Source organism: Sinocyclocheilus anshuiensis, unplaced genomic scaffold, assembly GCF_001515605.1.
Source record: "Sinocyclocheilus anshuiensis isolate Anshui unplaced genomic scaffold, SAMN03320099.WGS_v1.1 scaffold567, whole genome shotgun sequence".
NCBI classification, from domain to species: Eukaryota; Metazoa; Chordata; class Actinopteri; order Cypriniformes; family Cyprinidae; genus Sinocyclocheilus; species Sinocyclocheilus anshuiensis.
Window position 1 is genome coordinate 542,925 of NW_015549600.1, and position 17,521 is coordinate 560,445.

The 17,521-nt window shown below is 37.0% G+C and overlaps 1 protein-coding gene across 1 annotated transcript in view; it reads left to right on the forward strand.

Moving 5' to 3' along the window:
• The window catches only part of cwc27 (CWC27 spliceosome associated cyclophilin), a 47,040-nt gene that overhangs the window by 10,239 nt on the left and 19,280 nt on the right, over positions 1 to 17,521 (forward strand). Inside the window, exon 11 of the mRNA XM_016447330.1 lies at positions 14,541 to 14,641. Within this exon, the coding sequence (XP_016302816.1) occupies positions 14,541 to 14,641 (101 nt within the window). The remainder of the gene's footprint in view (positions 1 to 14,540; positions 14,642 to 17,521) is intronic.

Here is a 17,521-nt window from a genome sequence, read left to right on the forward strand (position 1 = left end):
TATACGTATATGTGTGTGTGTGTGTGTGTGTATATGTGTGTGTATAATTTATTAATAACATTTCATTTACATATATTTCAATAAGCATATTACTGTTGTTATATATTTAAAATGTTCTTTTGTCATTTTTTATTATTATTATTACTAGCATACTATATAAACACTTGGTACAAATACTTTTAAGGTGACTTCAGCATGTGATGCTCTATTGTAAGCAAGCCAAGCAAGTCGAGTAAGAAAGTCAGATATTGAAAAGGTTTTCCCCTCATGTTAAAGTTTGTCCAGACAGCACTCCCAGCATCCATTTAGCTGAAGGGCCTCATCAAGAACCCCTTGGCATCGCAGTAAGTCTCCTGTTCTTGTGACCTCTGATCTGTGTCAGTGAAGGGCAGGAGAACTTACAACAGTAGCGTGGATTTGCAGCCATCTGAATCCATCAAACTACTGGATAAACTTAAGTGGACTCCTGTCATTATCTGCCTTTTGAGACAATGGAAATGTCTCTTTCAAGAGAGTCCAAAAAGCAATTATGCACCAAAGGACGATGACTTTTGGGTGCAGTGTCACTGTTTCTAATTGACCGCACCTGTCAGTTGTCGTCCATCATAATCCGATGCTGTATCAGCCTCTCAGGGAAAGGTCACCCGGATCAGTAAAGCACTGGCCCTTTTTGTGTGGAGGCCAAAAGGGATCATCTAATTCTTGGCAGCTGTGCCACAGATCTGCAGGTTTATGGATCTGCAGTCTGCTGTAGCATGTGTGCCCTGTATGGGGCAGTCTCTCGGAGCGGCTCCAGACTACAGCATGCGAGGATCTTTTGACGTTCAGCCGAGCAGTGCTAAGAAATAACGGAGCATTTCTGTATTTGTTCACTGTTGTAAATTAACGAGCCCAAAATGCCCATGCTGTTTTAATACTTACTTAAGTATCAAAGAAGTATCAAAGAAGGTCGTTTTTCCTCGACCTTTTGAGATTAAAATATCTTGGTATCCTATGGAAATTATTTTAAATAACATTTTTTGAAACTGAGCTGCAAATGATGAATTCTGGACAATTTTCTTACCTCTAACATATGAATATATCAACACATGACTTTATACATTTACACATCAGTGAGTTCAGAAACTTGCGATTACCTATGTTTCCATCCACCTATTTTAAGCGCATTTTGGAATATCGCATAAAAAATGCTGGATGGAAACGCCAAGATGCACATAAATTCTAAAAATGCGCATAAAAAACCGTATGCACTCAACTAAGTCGGATACATTTCTTATCTGGTAAGAAAACATGCATATAAACTACAATGGAAACACTTTTACCCAATAAATTCCGTAATGCGCATCAAAAAAGACATGTGACTTTGCAATGGGACAGGATAAAACTGGACCAACCAATGGACCGATCTCATTGCACAGCATCTGATATGCTAGTTTTGTCATTCTAAAATGCTTGAGCAAAGTCTCGTGCTTCATTATAATTAACTCCATTCGTTATAATTAACTGCATTCCCAAACAGCAGGCTCCGAAAATAAGATAACATTGACTGCATTTCGTCTGTGCACTCTGAAGCTCATAATTAATTATTATATACAGTGCCTTCTCCTACTGCAGCAGATTAAATTTTTCTTTGTGATATTTAGCGCAGCGTAATCAGGAAGTGATGATTTTGTTCTCTTGAACTCACTGAATGGAAACGGTGCTTTATTCGCAATGTTTTATGTAATATTCCAATTCTGTGCACACGTTTAATTTGTAATAGAAAAACTAACAATAATATGCTGGAGAGTTTGCCAGATCTTAAGCGGTTTCGGTGTGTAGCATTTCTTTTTGAAGAATCCCAATGAATCTGCCAGTTTTCTGATCATTTCAGTCTGCTCTTCAAATTTTGATGCCACATTTCAAAGTTTCAAAGCTTTATAAATTTGTCACTTTATAATGTAGATTTGGCAAAGACGACATTTTTTAAATAGATTTTGACTTTTTTTGTGATTAAATCACAGTTGTGTGATACAGTTAAAATGTTTTGTCACATCATACCAATACATTGCTGTGTTTTAGCCATTTTCTGTTCATCGGTGGAAAGAATTTAGCGCCTACAAAAATAGATTTGACTCCTTTTTTGTTTAACACCTAATGACGGTTAGAGCCATGTTTTAGTCTGGTGCCTAAGTAATCATTAACATGTTATAGTTCACTCCTCAAAAGGTATGTCATCGTCCTGTAGGAGATTATAGAGTTCACTGACAAAATACCAAACTGTCTATTCTCATATTATTAGCAAAGCATTCAATTTATGCAGCATTGTGAGTTTTATTCTAATTAAGTGTTTTGGAATCACAAATGCCTGCTAATGAACTGTAATTTCACTTCCAGCAAGTACTCGACATCTTTGCTAAGTTCACTTGTGGTGATACACAAATTCTTGCGGTTTGGAGCTTTAGTTGTGGTAGAATTTGTTAATTTGTGAGCAAGCGAGCGGTTGAAGGATGATTTTCTACAACTTCTGCGCTCTGCCACTTATGTCATGTGTTTGGCCACCACTTGACTCATCAACTCCGTCATTAATATTTATTACGGAACTCTCAGTTATTCAAATATTCAGTATCCTTTTTAAAAATATAGGTAGACCTTGCATTTGAGTCTGAAGGAGACCTGGAAAACTAATATTCTTAACCATCCTCCTTGAAACGTGATATCGTATGATTATTATACACCGACTCTGCTTTAACAATCTGCTTCAAGACCTTGAAGACATTTGCCCTCTCCAGATTATACTGCTTGATTATAAAACTCTGAACCATGTGTAAAAGTCAAAATCAGTACGAGTGGAACTCGAGGAACAGTAATTCCACTCCTGCAAAGTACGAGGAACCACTCTCTGTCCGTTTTGGAAAAACAGATCAAAAACGTCCCGCTCGCAAGACGTTTTTTGGACCGCGACAGCAGTCTGGTGGAGGGGTGAGGGTTAAATGTTGAAGTCTCGAATCATGAGAAAGATTGGTCGGTGGCCAGTCACTTTGTGTGCTTTCTTTATAAAAAGTAAATCATCCAGAGCTCCCCGGGTTTCGCTTATTTGAATTGTCTGAATGAGCGACAATCGCTGGCTGGTCTGGAGAGCCGTGAGTGACGACAAAGTCTTTCCTCCACTCCTCAGACTTTAAATGTGTGCGTCAGGTCTCGTCCAGCACTTCATCACCAAACCCTTGCTCCCGTCTGATTTGTGAGATGACGTCTCTTCCCGAGAGGGTTTGGTGAATGGCTGTCATTGTGTTGGCTGAGGGGGGATGTCTGTGCCCCCTTGTTGATGAGGCCGCAAGACAGTGGGCACACTTTGGCTCCTCTTCAAAGCGCTCACTCGTTAATAAACTCTCATCCCCTCCTCCTTTTATCACAAGGACACTTTATCACACTGTTCTTTTCTTTTCTTGAGTTAACAAATGCCTTTTTATCTGGCGCTGCTGTCTAACAAGGGCATATCTCACAGCTCTGCTATTTTAAACAGCCCATCACACTTCAGCGCAGTGCTGTTTATTAATAGCTTTGCTATTTCGGACAAATTGCCTAATTTTCTGAACATCAGGATCACAATTACTTTCATCTGTAGAAATGGTTTGGCTGCTGTTTTGTGTCTTTTACTCGATTCGTTACTTTGGGACTACTTTTTTTTTTTTTGTGTACTTGTAGGTTTAAGACACATGTACCAAATATTTTTGGTTTTCCTGCTAGTTTTCTTGAGCATTAATTCAGGTTGGTGACTTAGACCTGAAAGATACTGTATATAAGTATGCAAACGTAAGCATTTCTAGCTGTGCAAATGCTTCTAGATATGCAAGCTCATTTTCACAACACATTGTTTTCTATTACCATGGCAGAGCAACAGTTTTAAAGAATCTTTCTGAGAAAGTTAATATTAGTTAAAGTGTCTACTTGAACAGTAACACATCTGGGCCTGGTTGGATAAACTGCGAAGACTTAGAAGTTAGTCATGAATTTTTTTCTTTAAGACTGTTCATAACTTGAAGTCAGTTGCATAAAAATGTAGATTGGTCTAATTTGATACAAAATTTCGTTGGTCATACTGGCTTTTAAGAATCCGTACATAATGGCTGTTTATGCAACTGGCCTTTAGTTTAATACAATAGACATTTTGGTTTCACTTAAAGCCTTTATGTATAATGCATTATAAAGAGTTATTAAAGGGTATATGCATTATAATTATTTATAATGTGCGTTGTAATACATTACATCTTGTCATAAATAATTATAACCAAATTTAAAATGCATAATGTATTAACTGTGGTTACAATTATTCATGAGATTGTACAATGCATTATAATGTGCATTACAAGGCATAATTAATGCATTAAAACTACTTTTATAATGCATTATACATACAGCCTTTAAGTAACGTGTTACAGATATTTTTAACTTTTTTGCCCCTTGTAAGTTTGTTCCCGCCAGAGTAATGCAATAAAGCAGGTTTTATGTACAGGTTATGTATTTAAGAATTCACTTTTGCGTGCTTGTATATTTGAGTATGTTACTGGCTGGTCACATTATCTGCAGTGTTTAGGATCAGGATTTTGTGGTTAAATTATACCTCGTTCTCAACTATTGTAACAGTAAATAATAAATATAAAGCCTTAGAAGTTGGCCGAATCCCTCATAATTACACTTTCGAACCAAAACAGGATGTTTAAAATTTGTATCTTGAAAGTGTAGTGTGATGATAATGAAATATATCGTCACAAACACAGTCTATGACACTTTGATTAGTAAGCGAATGTGGTGGAGATGGACTCCATCTGAAGAACAAAAGGATAGTCTGAGGAATTTGTTGAGCCCTGAGGAGTAAATTAGCAGGTGTTCGTCTCTCTTTGCATTTTTCTCAGCTTTCTCCACTCTTACTGGCAATCTGGCTGAGGGGCCCATTGTGTTGCTGTTGCCTAGGATATGCTTCTCTTGTTTGGTAAATGGTAGCATGTCCAGGCAAGCAAAATTATCACTTAGTTGTAGGTGTTTTCCCCAATATGGCCTGCTCATTTCCGACCAAGGGTCAGTGTAGGCCTCTAGATAACTCTACACCCTTGTAGAATTGTCACGTCTTCTCTTGTTTCTTGCTGAAATGTTTATTTGTTCATTCCAACACAATCCGTCATAAAGGAATAGTTAACACTAAAATAATTTTTTTCTCTCTGTACAGTTAAAATGTTTTTGACCAGCATGGCTTGCAAAACTACAAATTGTAAACTAGTTGTATCTGAAGTATCTGAACCCTATCTATGATATAGACAACAACATAAATACCACGTTCAAGGCCCAGAAAGGTAACAAGGACATTGTTAAAATAGTCATGGAAGAGAAGAGAAGAAATTGTTGAATAAATTGATTATTATTGTTTTCTTTGCGCACAAAAAGTATCCTTGTAGCTTAATTACATTACGGTTAAACCACTGATGTCACATGGACTATTTTAAAGATGTCCTTACTACCTTTCTGACCCTTGAATGTGTCAGTTGCACTGCTGTCTATGCAGGGTAAGAAAACTCTTGGATTTCATCTAAAATATCTTAATTTGTGTTCCGAAGACGAACAAGTCTTACGGGTTTGGAACGACATGTACAGAATAGTGGTGTCAAAATTAGCGCGTTAACGCAGGCGATTAATTTTGTAAGTTTAACGCGTTAAAAATATTTAACGCAATTAACGCAGAGGCGGATCTAGGTTGGCCACCCCACTCACAACTGCTAAATAATTGTTTATTTAGACGTAGAACTTCTTTACGACCACATCAATTGGGAGACTTTTCAGATGCGAGCTCCAACTTTACCTCAAACAAGCGCGGAAACAGTATTGTGCTCATAGCGTGTGCTCTTCAAGTGAACGCACAAATACGTCAGCCCGCGCTATAGCCTGTATCATTTCATATCAAAGCACGAAAGAAACGACGGGCATAGAATGTCATAGTTATGTCGTCAGTTAAGTCATGAAGTTACAAAAAGGCGATTAAAGCTGCCTTAAAACTGTGCATGTAAGTATTTATTATTTATGAGTCACATTTAAAGCAGTGTCAGATCCGCGTCATGTTCTGCAGCAGCAGCTCTTAAAGTAACAACAGCCAATCTGTAATATCCTAATTACAAGCTGCTGTGATTGGTCTGTTAATCAAAAAACTAAATAAAAAAGAGGAAATCAATACATTTTGTAGCTTTAAGCTTTAATTTATCTCTATTTAATTTAGAATTTAGTGTTTGATAACTTTATTCAATTATATTTTCTATTTGCTGAAGGGCACAGGTTTTATGAAGAAGGTTTTAAGTTCACTTAAATTAGAAGTTATTTTTTTAAAGTCTAATAAATGTTAAAATTTATAGCTCTCAATTATACTGTAATGTTGAATGGCTGTAGTCAATGGTTAAACATTAGGGAAAAAATTCATAGAGACATCAGTTGGTATCAGTGATACTTCCCTTCAGTCATAAAAAAAAGATAGCATTAAACAACTATACTTTGTTGTTTCTACATTTATTTGAAGATTGAAAGTGAAATTATTGCAATGTAAAAGTATATTGAAAAACATTAACGTTAGGTGGGATTAATCGCGATTAATTTCAGAAAAATGTGTGATTTAATTGGTTTTTTATTTTTATAAATTGACAGCACTAGTACGGAATTTTCATTTTTGGGTGAACTATCCCTTTAACTGTTTGTTCTTCTATATACCAACAAACCATGTGCAGGAAATGAGATTGTCAGCTTTAACCAAGACAGAAGGCTCTGTAATCATGTGTGTACCAAGATCTCCAGCAGTGGAACGCTGCTGAGTGGCTCGGCTGAAGGTGATGCACTCTTTTCAGGACTGGAGACCCATAGAGGAGAACAAACAAATACCAGTTTCAATTGGGTGTCCCTTTACCTGAGTGCTCAAACAGTGTGGATGCCAAGAAGATGTCCTCTACAAGGTCAACCTTTAAATTATCTACGATGCCCTGCTTTTGTCCCCTGAGAACCTAGAGACTAGGAACCTGGAGGTTGGGGATCCAAGGTTCAACAGGAGTAACAGAAGAGAGCTGCCTGAGAGAATACGTGTCAGCTGAGAGGAGCAGATGGATGAAACAAAGGCAGTCATTGTTACGGGTTTGAATGGCTCACGTGTTTCTGGGCTGGAGGCCCAGACTCTGCAGCTTACCTGTGCTTTGTAGCCATGTAAGAACCTGGCATCAAAACATAGCTGTCAAGTCCCATGAAAATATTATTATACCCCAATAGAAGATGCTGTCCTGGGAGCTGCCAGAAGACTCGGTTCTCTGAAAGGCAGATGTGGGTGGGGGCACTGTTTGCACATGGAAGCAACTTCCTCTCACAGACTCGCTTGGCAGTTTATCTACGAGGACCTCACACCTTGGAAGTGTGTGTTTGCCTGGGCCTGTCCTTATCAGCTGTCCTGTGACATCTGCATTTATTGTCTGAACAAGAGCACTGACTGTAAGATTCATTTTTGTGGGGTTTAGATTACCTCAGATGTAAAACCAGTTTAAACAAATTTTATTGTTGTCACTTGTGACAGTGCTTTTTTTCTGCAAGCTACCATGGAGCAGGAGCCAGAAGGATGATCTTAAAGTAGTTGCTCCATTGTGGATTCAAACCAATAATCCCCAAGGAGCAATTTGAGGTAAAATGCCTTGTTCAAAGGCAAAATGGTAGTTCATTGGTCACCCCCTATGTGGTTTAAACATGCAACCTATTATATGTCTGCCGAGATCTTTTAAAGCAATACTCAAACTCATGACATTTCAAACCCATATGAAGTTTGTTCTTCCATAAAAGAGGAGATACATAAAAGGAGATGTTTAGCAGAATGTTAATGTTGTGACAGTCTTCCCTACTGCTTCATATGATATGATTTTAGCTTATTCATATTTAAAGTGCAACGTGTTTAGTTACAAGACATGCAGGAATATTGTCAAGGCTACTCTTTGTGGTTGAGCCATTAGCTCTTGGCTCAAACTTTTGTTCAGTTGCTTGGTATAAACCGTAGTTTGATTCCACCACCTTCACCTGCAAATTAAATATTCTTAAGACTCCAATTCTTCTTAACTCCAATTTTGTCTTGTTTCCTAATTTAAGAATAATGTTAAGAATATTTTAGTATTCCCAAAAACATGTCTTAAGAATGCTCTTATCTCTTAAGATATTAAGATAAGACAAAATTTTCTTAAAAAAAAATGTTCTTAAAAACCATCAAAAATAACCTCTTAAAGATAAGAATGTCCAGCTTGTTTTAAATAAAGGTCATATTTAATGAATTTATTAGTTTATTTCAAATGTTAAAGGGATCTTTCACCCAAAAAATGACAATTCTGTTATTAATTACTCACCCTCATGTCGTTCCAAACCTATAAGACCTTCATTCATCTTCAGAACACAAATTAAGATATTTTTCATGAAATCCAAGAGCTTTCTGACCCTCCCATACACGGCAATGCAACTGAAATGTTCCCAGGCTCAGAAACGTAGGGACATCGATAAAAGTCCATGTGACATCAGTGGTTCAACTGTAATTTTACAAAGCTACGAGAATACTTTTTTTTTGAGCAAAGAAAACAAAAATAGTGACTTTATTCAACAATTCTTCTCCTCCAAATCACGTCTTCCGCCATTATCTGGGTCTGGGAATAGCTCACGGATTTCATCAAAAATATCTTGATTTGTGTTCCGAAGATGAACAGTCTTACGGGTTTTCGAACGACATGAGGGTGAGTAATTAATGACAGAATTGTCTTTTTTTTTTTTTTTTTGGCCTTTTAAGCATTGCAACCAGAGGTCGCGTTAACCGAAAATTTTCCATCATTGACAGAATTTTTTTAGCAGTGACGGATAAATCTGAAGGCTGTCCGTCACTTTGACAGATTACACTGAGGGTGATCTGTTGTAATTTATAACTGTAATTCCTACCCTGTCCAGTTGGAGTGCGCTCCAGTGTGGCGTGTCTTTTGCTATGCCTTTGTTTCAAGTACTGTACACACTAGTAAAGCGAAAGCACTTTGCGCTGCCGCTTTCTTGATCTGAGGTGTCTACAGCGATCTAAAGAGCACCAAAACGGTATTTATTGCTTGAATTTCCTAATAAAATGGACAGAATTTGAAATCGGAGACTTAGTTTCATATCAAAAGTAACCACGCAGAAAGCTTAGCCTATTGCGATTTATTGGATGGGAGGCGCACTATATGTACTGTTCATTCATCAACTGAACAGCATCGATTTGGTTTTAAGAATCGATATTAGTTCATACAAATCAGAATCTATTAAAATCAAGAAATCAGTTTTTTTTTTTGTTTTTTTTTACCCAGCCCTAGCATATTTTGTTGTTTTTAGTGGCCTCCGCTGTCACTGCGTGGTTTGTGTTGAACATGAAAAGTGATGCCCAGTCTCTGTTCATCTGTTCTCTTCATAAATAAATAAATGCATAAGCCTATATGCTTGTACTGTAGGTGCATCATTAAAATGAAAATGTGAACAAAAATAAAAGCAATTAAATGTGTTGTTATAATTAAAATAAGAAAATTAAAATGACGGTTATTCGGTTAACAATAGATTATGACAGAATTTTTACGACCCTGTCTGTCAAAATGACGGACAATGTTAAAAGTCTAACGCAACCTCTGATTGCAACATAACACAGCGATAACTAGCGCTCTGAAGTCACAAAATAATTGATAATGTAAACGATGATCGGTCATGATTGTGTCGAATTCTAAATTTAGTAACAGTTCTACAAAAATGAGTCAAACATGGACCTAATTATGCAATTTTATAATTGCAGCCATTTTCGGCAACATTCAGTGTGACTCTGAGGGCTGAACTCCCAATAAGTCAGTTGCAATTAAATAGTGTGTGCTCTTATTATGATTATTAGTGTACAGTAGTGGTGCAACGGATCACAAAACTCACAGTTCGGATCATATTACGGATTTTGAGTCACGGATCGGATAATTTTTCGGATCAGCAAAAAAAAAAATTTTGTAAAAGCTTACTTTAAGTACTTCTATACCACAGCAAAAACTACTAGCTTAACTAATAAAGTTAGTAATAAAACAAGAATAATTACACAAATTACAAGCATAGATGAATACAACAAAACACAGTTACAAATAAAGTCAGTAACAGTAGCATTTAGGTGCAGAAATGTAATAATTAAGTGTAAAATAACACAATAGTGCTCACTGCACAAGTTGAATACAGATTAGGGTGCGTTCACACTTGTAGTTCGGTTCTCTTGGTTCGTTTGGTCCAAACCAAAAAAAGAAAATGATACATTTGGTCCTGGTCCGCTGAGCGTTCACACTGGCATTTTTTACAGCGAACCTAAAGATACCGAACCTAAAGGCACAGTGATACGTTCACAATCTGATTGGTCGGGTTGAATGACGTATATTTCGCGACGAAACTCAACGGATACCACAAACAAAAGCTGTGTTCGACTTAAAGCGGTGCTGCACAGACCGATTGGTGTTTGATATCAAAGTACCCATTCAGAGATCGGTCTGCTCAGCGCCGCTTTAAGGCGAACACACATAATGCCGTCTGCTGGACTAAGCGCGCTCATTGCTGCGTGTATTTATGATTTTATTTTCACCACCTGCGAACTCACAAAGAGCTCATAAAAGGCACTTTACCTCCTCGTTGCTCCACGTTTGCCCTCCGCGTCGTTAAATCATGTCGCATCTTGTCATTACTTCCTGTTTTTGGTTCGTTTAGAAGTGTTTGGTCCGTGTTGCATTCATATTTCATTCGAACCGCACCAGAGTTCGTTTGGAAGCGGACCGAGACCCATCTTTTTAGCGGTCTTGGTCCGCTTGTTTGGTGTGCACCAGGGTTCGGATGGCAGCGTTCACACTACTCAAACGGACCGCACTAACAGATCAATCGCACCAGGGTTCCTTTTAATCGAACCAAACATGACAAGTGTGAACACACCCTTAATCTTTGTTAGAGCTGTGGTGTTATTTGATTAGCAGACAGAAACAGATATATATAGGCTGCTGTCTCTTTAAGACCAAATGCACGGACCTAATACTGATACACATCGGGTTTTTTTCTCAGCTGTTTGCATTCACTTAAGACATAACCGACTGTGTTTACTAGAATACTTGCCAAAACGGGTATTTTAACATAACTTTGTGTGTATGTGAAAGAGGAATCAATTCGCTGTTCACACGGTTTCTCTCTCTCTCTCTGCGTGTGCGTGCTGAGGGTGCGAAGGCATGAGCGCACAGAAAACAGCGCACGAGTTACAATTTCCTGAATGTGTAAACTGGCAAGACAAAACATGTGCAAATGATATACTTTAACTCTATGATAAACTTAACAGTTAATCCGCGAATCACACGCGTGCCGAACCTTGCAGCCTGATCCGTACGGATCACGAATCATCTATGATCCGTTGCACCCCAAGTGTACAGGTAGCGCAATAAAATGCAATTGAGGTGTTTTTCATTTGAGCTGATCTGCAAGTCTTCTTTCTTTAGGGAGGTTTTTTGAATGCAGCCTCAGGTCAAAATTAGCCCAAATTGTTGTCATACTCATTTTGAAGAGCTCTGCAGTAGGCTTGCTGCGATAGACGATGTTTTCGGTTATACCGGTGTTGAGCCGCAACACCTGTTACGTCATTTGCCTACCGCAGCACCGCCCCCCACCGTCGTTTAGATTTTTTTTATAGTAACAAAAATAATTTAGCCTAGTTCAGTTAGAGGACAGACACTTTTAAAAACTAAACGCTCAATGCAGCGTGCCGAACCGTGCGCAAACGACAGTGCACCACTGAGCAGGAGTCAGATTTTATTTATCACGTGAGGAGAGTGAGTCGAGCTGACTGACAAGGTGACTGAGGTGAGAAAGACAAGACGATGGCAGAAAATTGTTTAGAAAGGAAATGCAAAGGCGCCTGTTTGGCAATATTTTAGATTTTGAAAAGCCTATTGACTGGAAGTTTTTTTAAACATTCGTTTCTTATTTATTTGGTTCCACAGTGTTTGCTGATTACTTTATTTAAATGTTGTGTATTTTATTTATTTTACATCAAGGTGTATATGCCGTGCCTCCAAGCTTTCTTAATCGTTTTGCTAATCAACGTTCTATGTTTCTTATTTATTTGGTTCCACAGTGTTTGCTGATTTTCAGTTTTATATACCTATTTAAACTTTGTGTAGCCTAAGTAATTTGTTATTTTATTAGGCATAGGCCTATATGGTGTATTTTTATTCGTTTTGTTAATAAAAGTTCTAGGAGTTTGATGTTGTTGTTGCTTGAATTGAATCAAAGCCGAATTGCCGCTAATTTGAAAGTGAAAGTAAAATGTGCACGGCGCTTTTTCAAGCTATTTGAAAGCCAAGAAATCCGAGGAAAAGAGGGAAACTCAAATGAACAATTGCTTGATGCCGAATTGCGCCAATTTAATTGCCACACGGCACTTTTACAAGCCATTTGAAAGCGAAGAAAAGAGGGAAACTCAAACGAACTAACACCCCCACCCCCCAACGGAGATACCGGTATTACCGATGTTGTCACACGTCGATTAACCGGTGGGAAAATTTCCTCACCGTCACAACCCTAATAGGTGCCGTCAGAATGAGAGTCCAAACAGCTGATAAAAACCAAAAAAATCTAAGTAATCCACATGACTCCAGTCCATCAACTAACGGTTTGTGAAGCAAAAAGATTAATAAGAAACAAATCCATCATTGGTGGATATCTTTGAGATATCTCTATATACAACTTCTTAAAAATTCCACTAAACACTCTAGAAAGGGTTTTTGCTTTATATCAGTGCTTTTAAGAACCCAGAAACCAAAATACTGACGATCCTATAATTAAAAAATAATGTTTTATCTCCAAAGAACAATATAGCAACTCAAGAAAACTATACAGCTAAGTTCTTGCAAATTCAATGTCTGATATCAATTCAGCGCACAAATCATATTAAAAACATATAGTTTCCCATCTATTACTACAATCCAAGCTGTTTCCTGGCAAATTTTTATAGCACTCTATAGTTCTCGTTTTTTCTTTCATTTTGTAGCTTTTCCGCTCACATAAAACTTCAGATGCAGGCTTCTGGAAACCAACATCTCACATCCAAATGAAATCCTTCCATGCTGCAGCTTCCTCTCTCTATTCCTTCCTCCTCCCTTTCCTTTTCCGTCTTCCCACACGGTTATGACACAGCTTTTGCCAAAGATACCTCCAAAAATAGAAGTCATCCTCTCTCATTACTTGGTCTACTAGTATACAACGACATTATGGTGAAAACAGTCACGATTACTCGTGGACTACACCGACTGCCATGATGTTTGAACCACAAAATCATACAAATGTGGTCATATGCCACAAACAACTCATATTTTCCACTGAAAGCGTCAATTAACCGGTGGGAAAATTTCCTCACCGTCACAACCCTACTCTGTGAATTGATATTCACAAGTTTTGAAGCAGTGCTTTAGTGACGTAGGTTTCTGTTGCCAGTTAAAGAGCACTGATTAGCTCCACAGCCATGCTAAAGATCATAGTGAGTTCACTGTTTGAGCTCAGAGGGGTTGAGGTGTATCGTTTGAGCCACAATATCCCTTCTTGAGGTGCCAGAACCCTGGACTGTCTGGAAGCCATGCTGAACTTTTGATCTACCAAGGCGCCACACGATTTATTAGAGAATTTTATACTTATAATGCACGTATTTGTTTCTGACACGTTGGAACACTATGCCTAAGGTAATTGTTGGTTTTATTCCCGTTTTTTGTGAACACTCAATCCCTTTGTTAATTGTGGAATGAAAAGCTTAATCATTTGGAAACCCCGGAGCTGAGGAGATGTTCATATCCTGTGTGCTGTTCTGAGGATTGTGTTTTCATATCAGCCATTTCAAATAAATAAATAATAATAAAAAATGAAGATCAGCACCCTGCAGACATTCAGAAATGTACTTGTTTTCTCCTTCTTGACTTTAGTTACAATCTCGAAGTTCGCTCTTGCGAAACCGAGCCCCTTTTGATTTGTGACGGCATGTCAACAAATAACTTGGAGGAAGGCTTATGGAAGTATTTACACACATTTGCACAGAACAAGAAAAAAAAAATCACTGAATTTCACGAAGTTGTTGCTCTTTTGTTAGAACAAATGAATGGTTGTTCATATTTGAAATATTTTCGTGTCTGTGATGAGTTGGCTACATCCAAGGTTTTTTTTTCGTAGACTAACATTTTTAAATTTCAATTTGTGCTTGAAAACATTTGGTCTTTTGTGTATATTTAAGATTTGTCCATTGTCCATGTCACGTTAACTTGTTAAAATGTTTTATTCATTACTTGAATGATTTATCTCAGATAGCAGGAAAATATCTTCAATTGCTATGCATAAAAAGTGTGCTACATGTTTTTGTTTCTGTAACATGTTTTTCCCTTCTACATTTTGCAAGACTTATTGAGAAAGTGTTCCTTCCAAGACTGGAAATTAATTCCAGCTCTCGGTTGAATGTCTTTCCACAGTGATGAATTGAGAAAAGAAGCTCGCCAGCTGAAGAAAGAATTACTTGCAATCAAACAGCGAAAAGAAGATGGTGTGAAGAAAGAAGAGGATGTCAGCGAGGGTGAGTGTCTGTGCCACAAAATCACAGCTGTTTGTCTTTTCATTGACAGAATTTGAAAAAACGCTGTAAAATTACCAGTATTCTCTGAAATGTCATGTTTTGTACTGTTTTAACAATGAAAGCGTCATTTATTTCTCGCATATGGTGTAATGAAAGTTTTTCAACCGCTCCCAAAATCAAGTCAGCATGATCCTCCAAACAACTGAATTGTTCTTTTTTCGGAGGTTTGTTTTTCTACATCAGGCCTTGCTTTTTATGTCAGAAATATCTGAAGCTGCTGTGTGTGTGTATTTTTAAAGCCTGAATGTTGGCTGAGTGAGTGAGTGTGTGGATAACATTAATCATTTGGCATTGCTAGCTGTTATTTAGTCGATTCTTTTAGACATGCCTAGTTAATTGCTTACCTTTTGTGAGCATTTTGAAGAGCAGTGAAACTTTTTTGGTCATTATTCGGTAATTGTTTACTCAACCCCTTGTCATTCCAAACCTGGGAAATCTTTGGAATACATAAGAAGAAATTTTACATAATGTCCTAAAAGAGGGCCCATTGTCCTTTGTTATTTAATATGTTGATTGGATTGTTCAAACTCTTCAGTTGGATTTGCACTTTGTCAGAGTCTTTCCGATAGCTATTTGATCAGTAAAATAAAGTAAATTACATTTGTTTAAATATCCCCCAGTGAAAGCAGCAGTGACCAGAGTCTTGTCAGTCTCTACAAATGGCCCAATGAAATGGTCCATATGACTCTGTTTCAATTTTTCTTTTGAATCCATATACACTACCTTTGTGTCTAATTAACTGAAATCATGAAACCTACACAATTTAACAGCAATTCATTAACAGTTTAACAACAATTACATTTTAAGGCCCTAAGAAACACGTTTTTTTTTTCTCTCAAATTCAGTTTTATTTTTTACCAAGTTCTGTGTTTTTCATTAATTTTTTGGATTCCATTTGAATGGTTTCATTAAATGTTAATAATAATCATAATGTTAAAAGCATCTCTAATTAATTGATTTTATTTAAATATTTAAATACATTTTTTTTGTTGTGTTTTTTATATTTTTCTGGTAAATAAATTCTGGTAAATATTTTTTTTCTGGTAAATATTCCTTAAGAATATACTTTATTCTTAAAAATAGACTTTATTTTCATTATGCAAAATATAGTTACATTTTTTCCCCTCCACTTCAAACTGAAATGAAATATGACCAGAACATACTTTCATTTGATTCACTCATTGACTGGTGTGATTGTAACAGGACTCTCAAACTCGTGTGAAGGAGTGGTGTGGGTCTTCAAGACAAGTCTGGGTCAAGTTATTACAATAAAGTTAAAGTCTAGTTTCTAATATTCTCCTGTTTGCAAAGTCAAGTCTTTCTGTGCTCTGACAGCATTCCTTTCTAATATTTATCATAACCATAGAAATGTGCCTCCACCTCCCAAATGTCTGCAAACTTAATATTTTGTGGTCAAATCAGACAAGAGCAACAAGCTAGTTGAAGGTTCCTGTCTTTACCTGACGAAGACATTATCCTCACAGGACTTTTGAGCTGTGCATCAGTGATGAAGAGGAAATGTGATCAGAAGAGTGAACTGTTTTTCACTTAGATGGTCCATTCAGTCTAACATCTATTGGTAAAGGCACTAAGAACTTGCCGGAAGTGCAAACAGGGCTCAAAGCCTTTTCTGTTTCTCAGATCCAGAGAGCACTCCAGGCTCTAGGCTTTTTGCTTCATGCTTGAGATTTGCGCAGACAAACCTTTGACCTCTACAGAGCTTTCCAATAGCCCTGTTGTATATCACTGTCTTCACATTGTGTGTTTTCAGGGGGCAAAGGTGTGTCCCCTCACCCTAGTCAATATTTTTTAACGTTTGGCCTGGAATGTCCTATTTACACTCAGCGGCCAGTGCATGTTTAAGGCCTACTTACTTGAGCAAGAAGGACGGCATTTATTCAAAAAATAATTACAAAGAGCCATTTTAGAGAGTTTGTGCGATGACATAATCATTAGTTTAAACTTTAGTTAGTTGAACTTAACGTTTAGAATTTAGAATGTGTAACAAATTGAATTGCACATGCAAATGTACAATAGTACAGAAGGCTTTAACATTCTCTCATTTGCTCTTCAATTGGCGCTATGACAGTTTCTTGACAAAATGCTTAAACAGTCACTTGTGCCAGTACGGTGTTGACATTATCCGCATTTTTGTGGGCAATGTGGAGTGACCAGTCTTTGCTTATACAATACAATTTAAAATAAATAAATAAAAATGTAAGTGTTACAAATCGTAATGCTGACAGAGGTACATTATGTTTTTAAGACTGTCAGTTTTGTGTTTCGAAGGGCTTTCGTAATGACTGTGAAAGACACGTTTTACCAAACTGTTAAAAACACGTGAAACGCTCACGTCGTTGTGGATAGATATGCAGATATTTATTTATTGATTTAATTATTCACAGGCAAAAATTACAGTGGCAGAAATGGACTTTTGCCCACAGGAACCCATTTGTCAATCGTCTTTGTAAACAGACTGTGCAAATGTCATGCTTTTAAGAAGCAAAGTTAAAAAATGTTAAAAAGTTGTAAACGTTTAACAGTTCTCTGTGCTTAAATTGCACAGATTGTGGGGAAATTTATTTAATTCCTTAATAATAATAGTAATAATTCCTTATATTTTAATAATTATTATTTATTCTTTTATTATTATTATAAACAAATTAACTAAATATAACTTCATTCTAAGAAAAGTCCATAAAAATAGGGCACAATGTAGTTTAATATTAATATTAAGGAATTTTGTGCATTGATTATATATATATATATATATGTATGTATGTGTTTGTGTGTGTGTGTGTGTGTGTGTGTGTGTGTGTG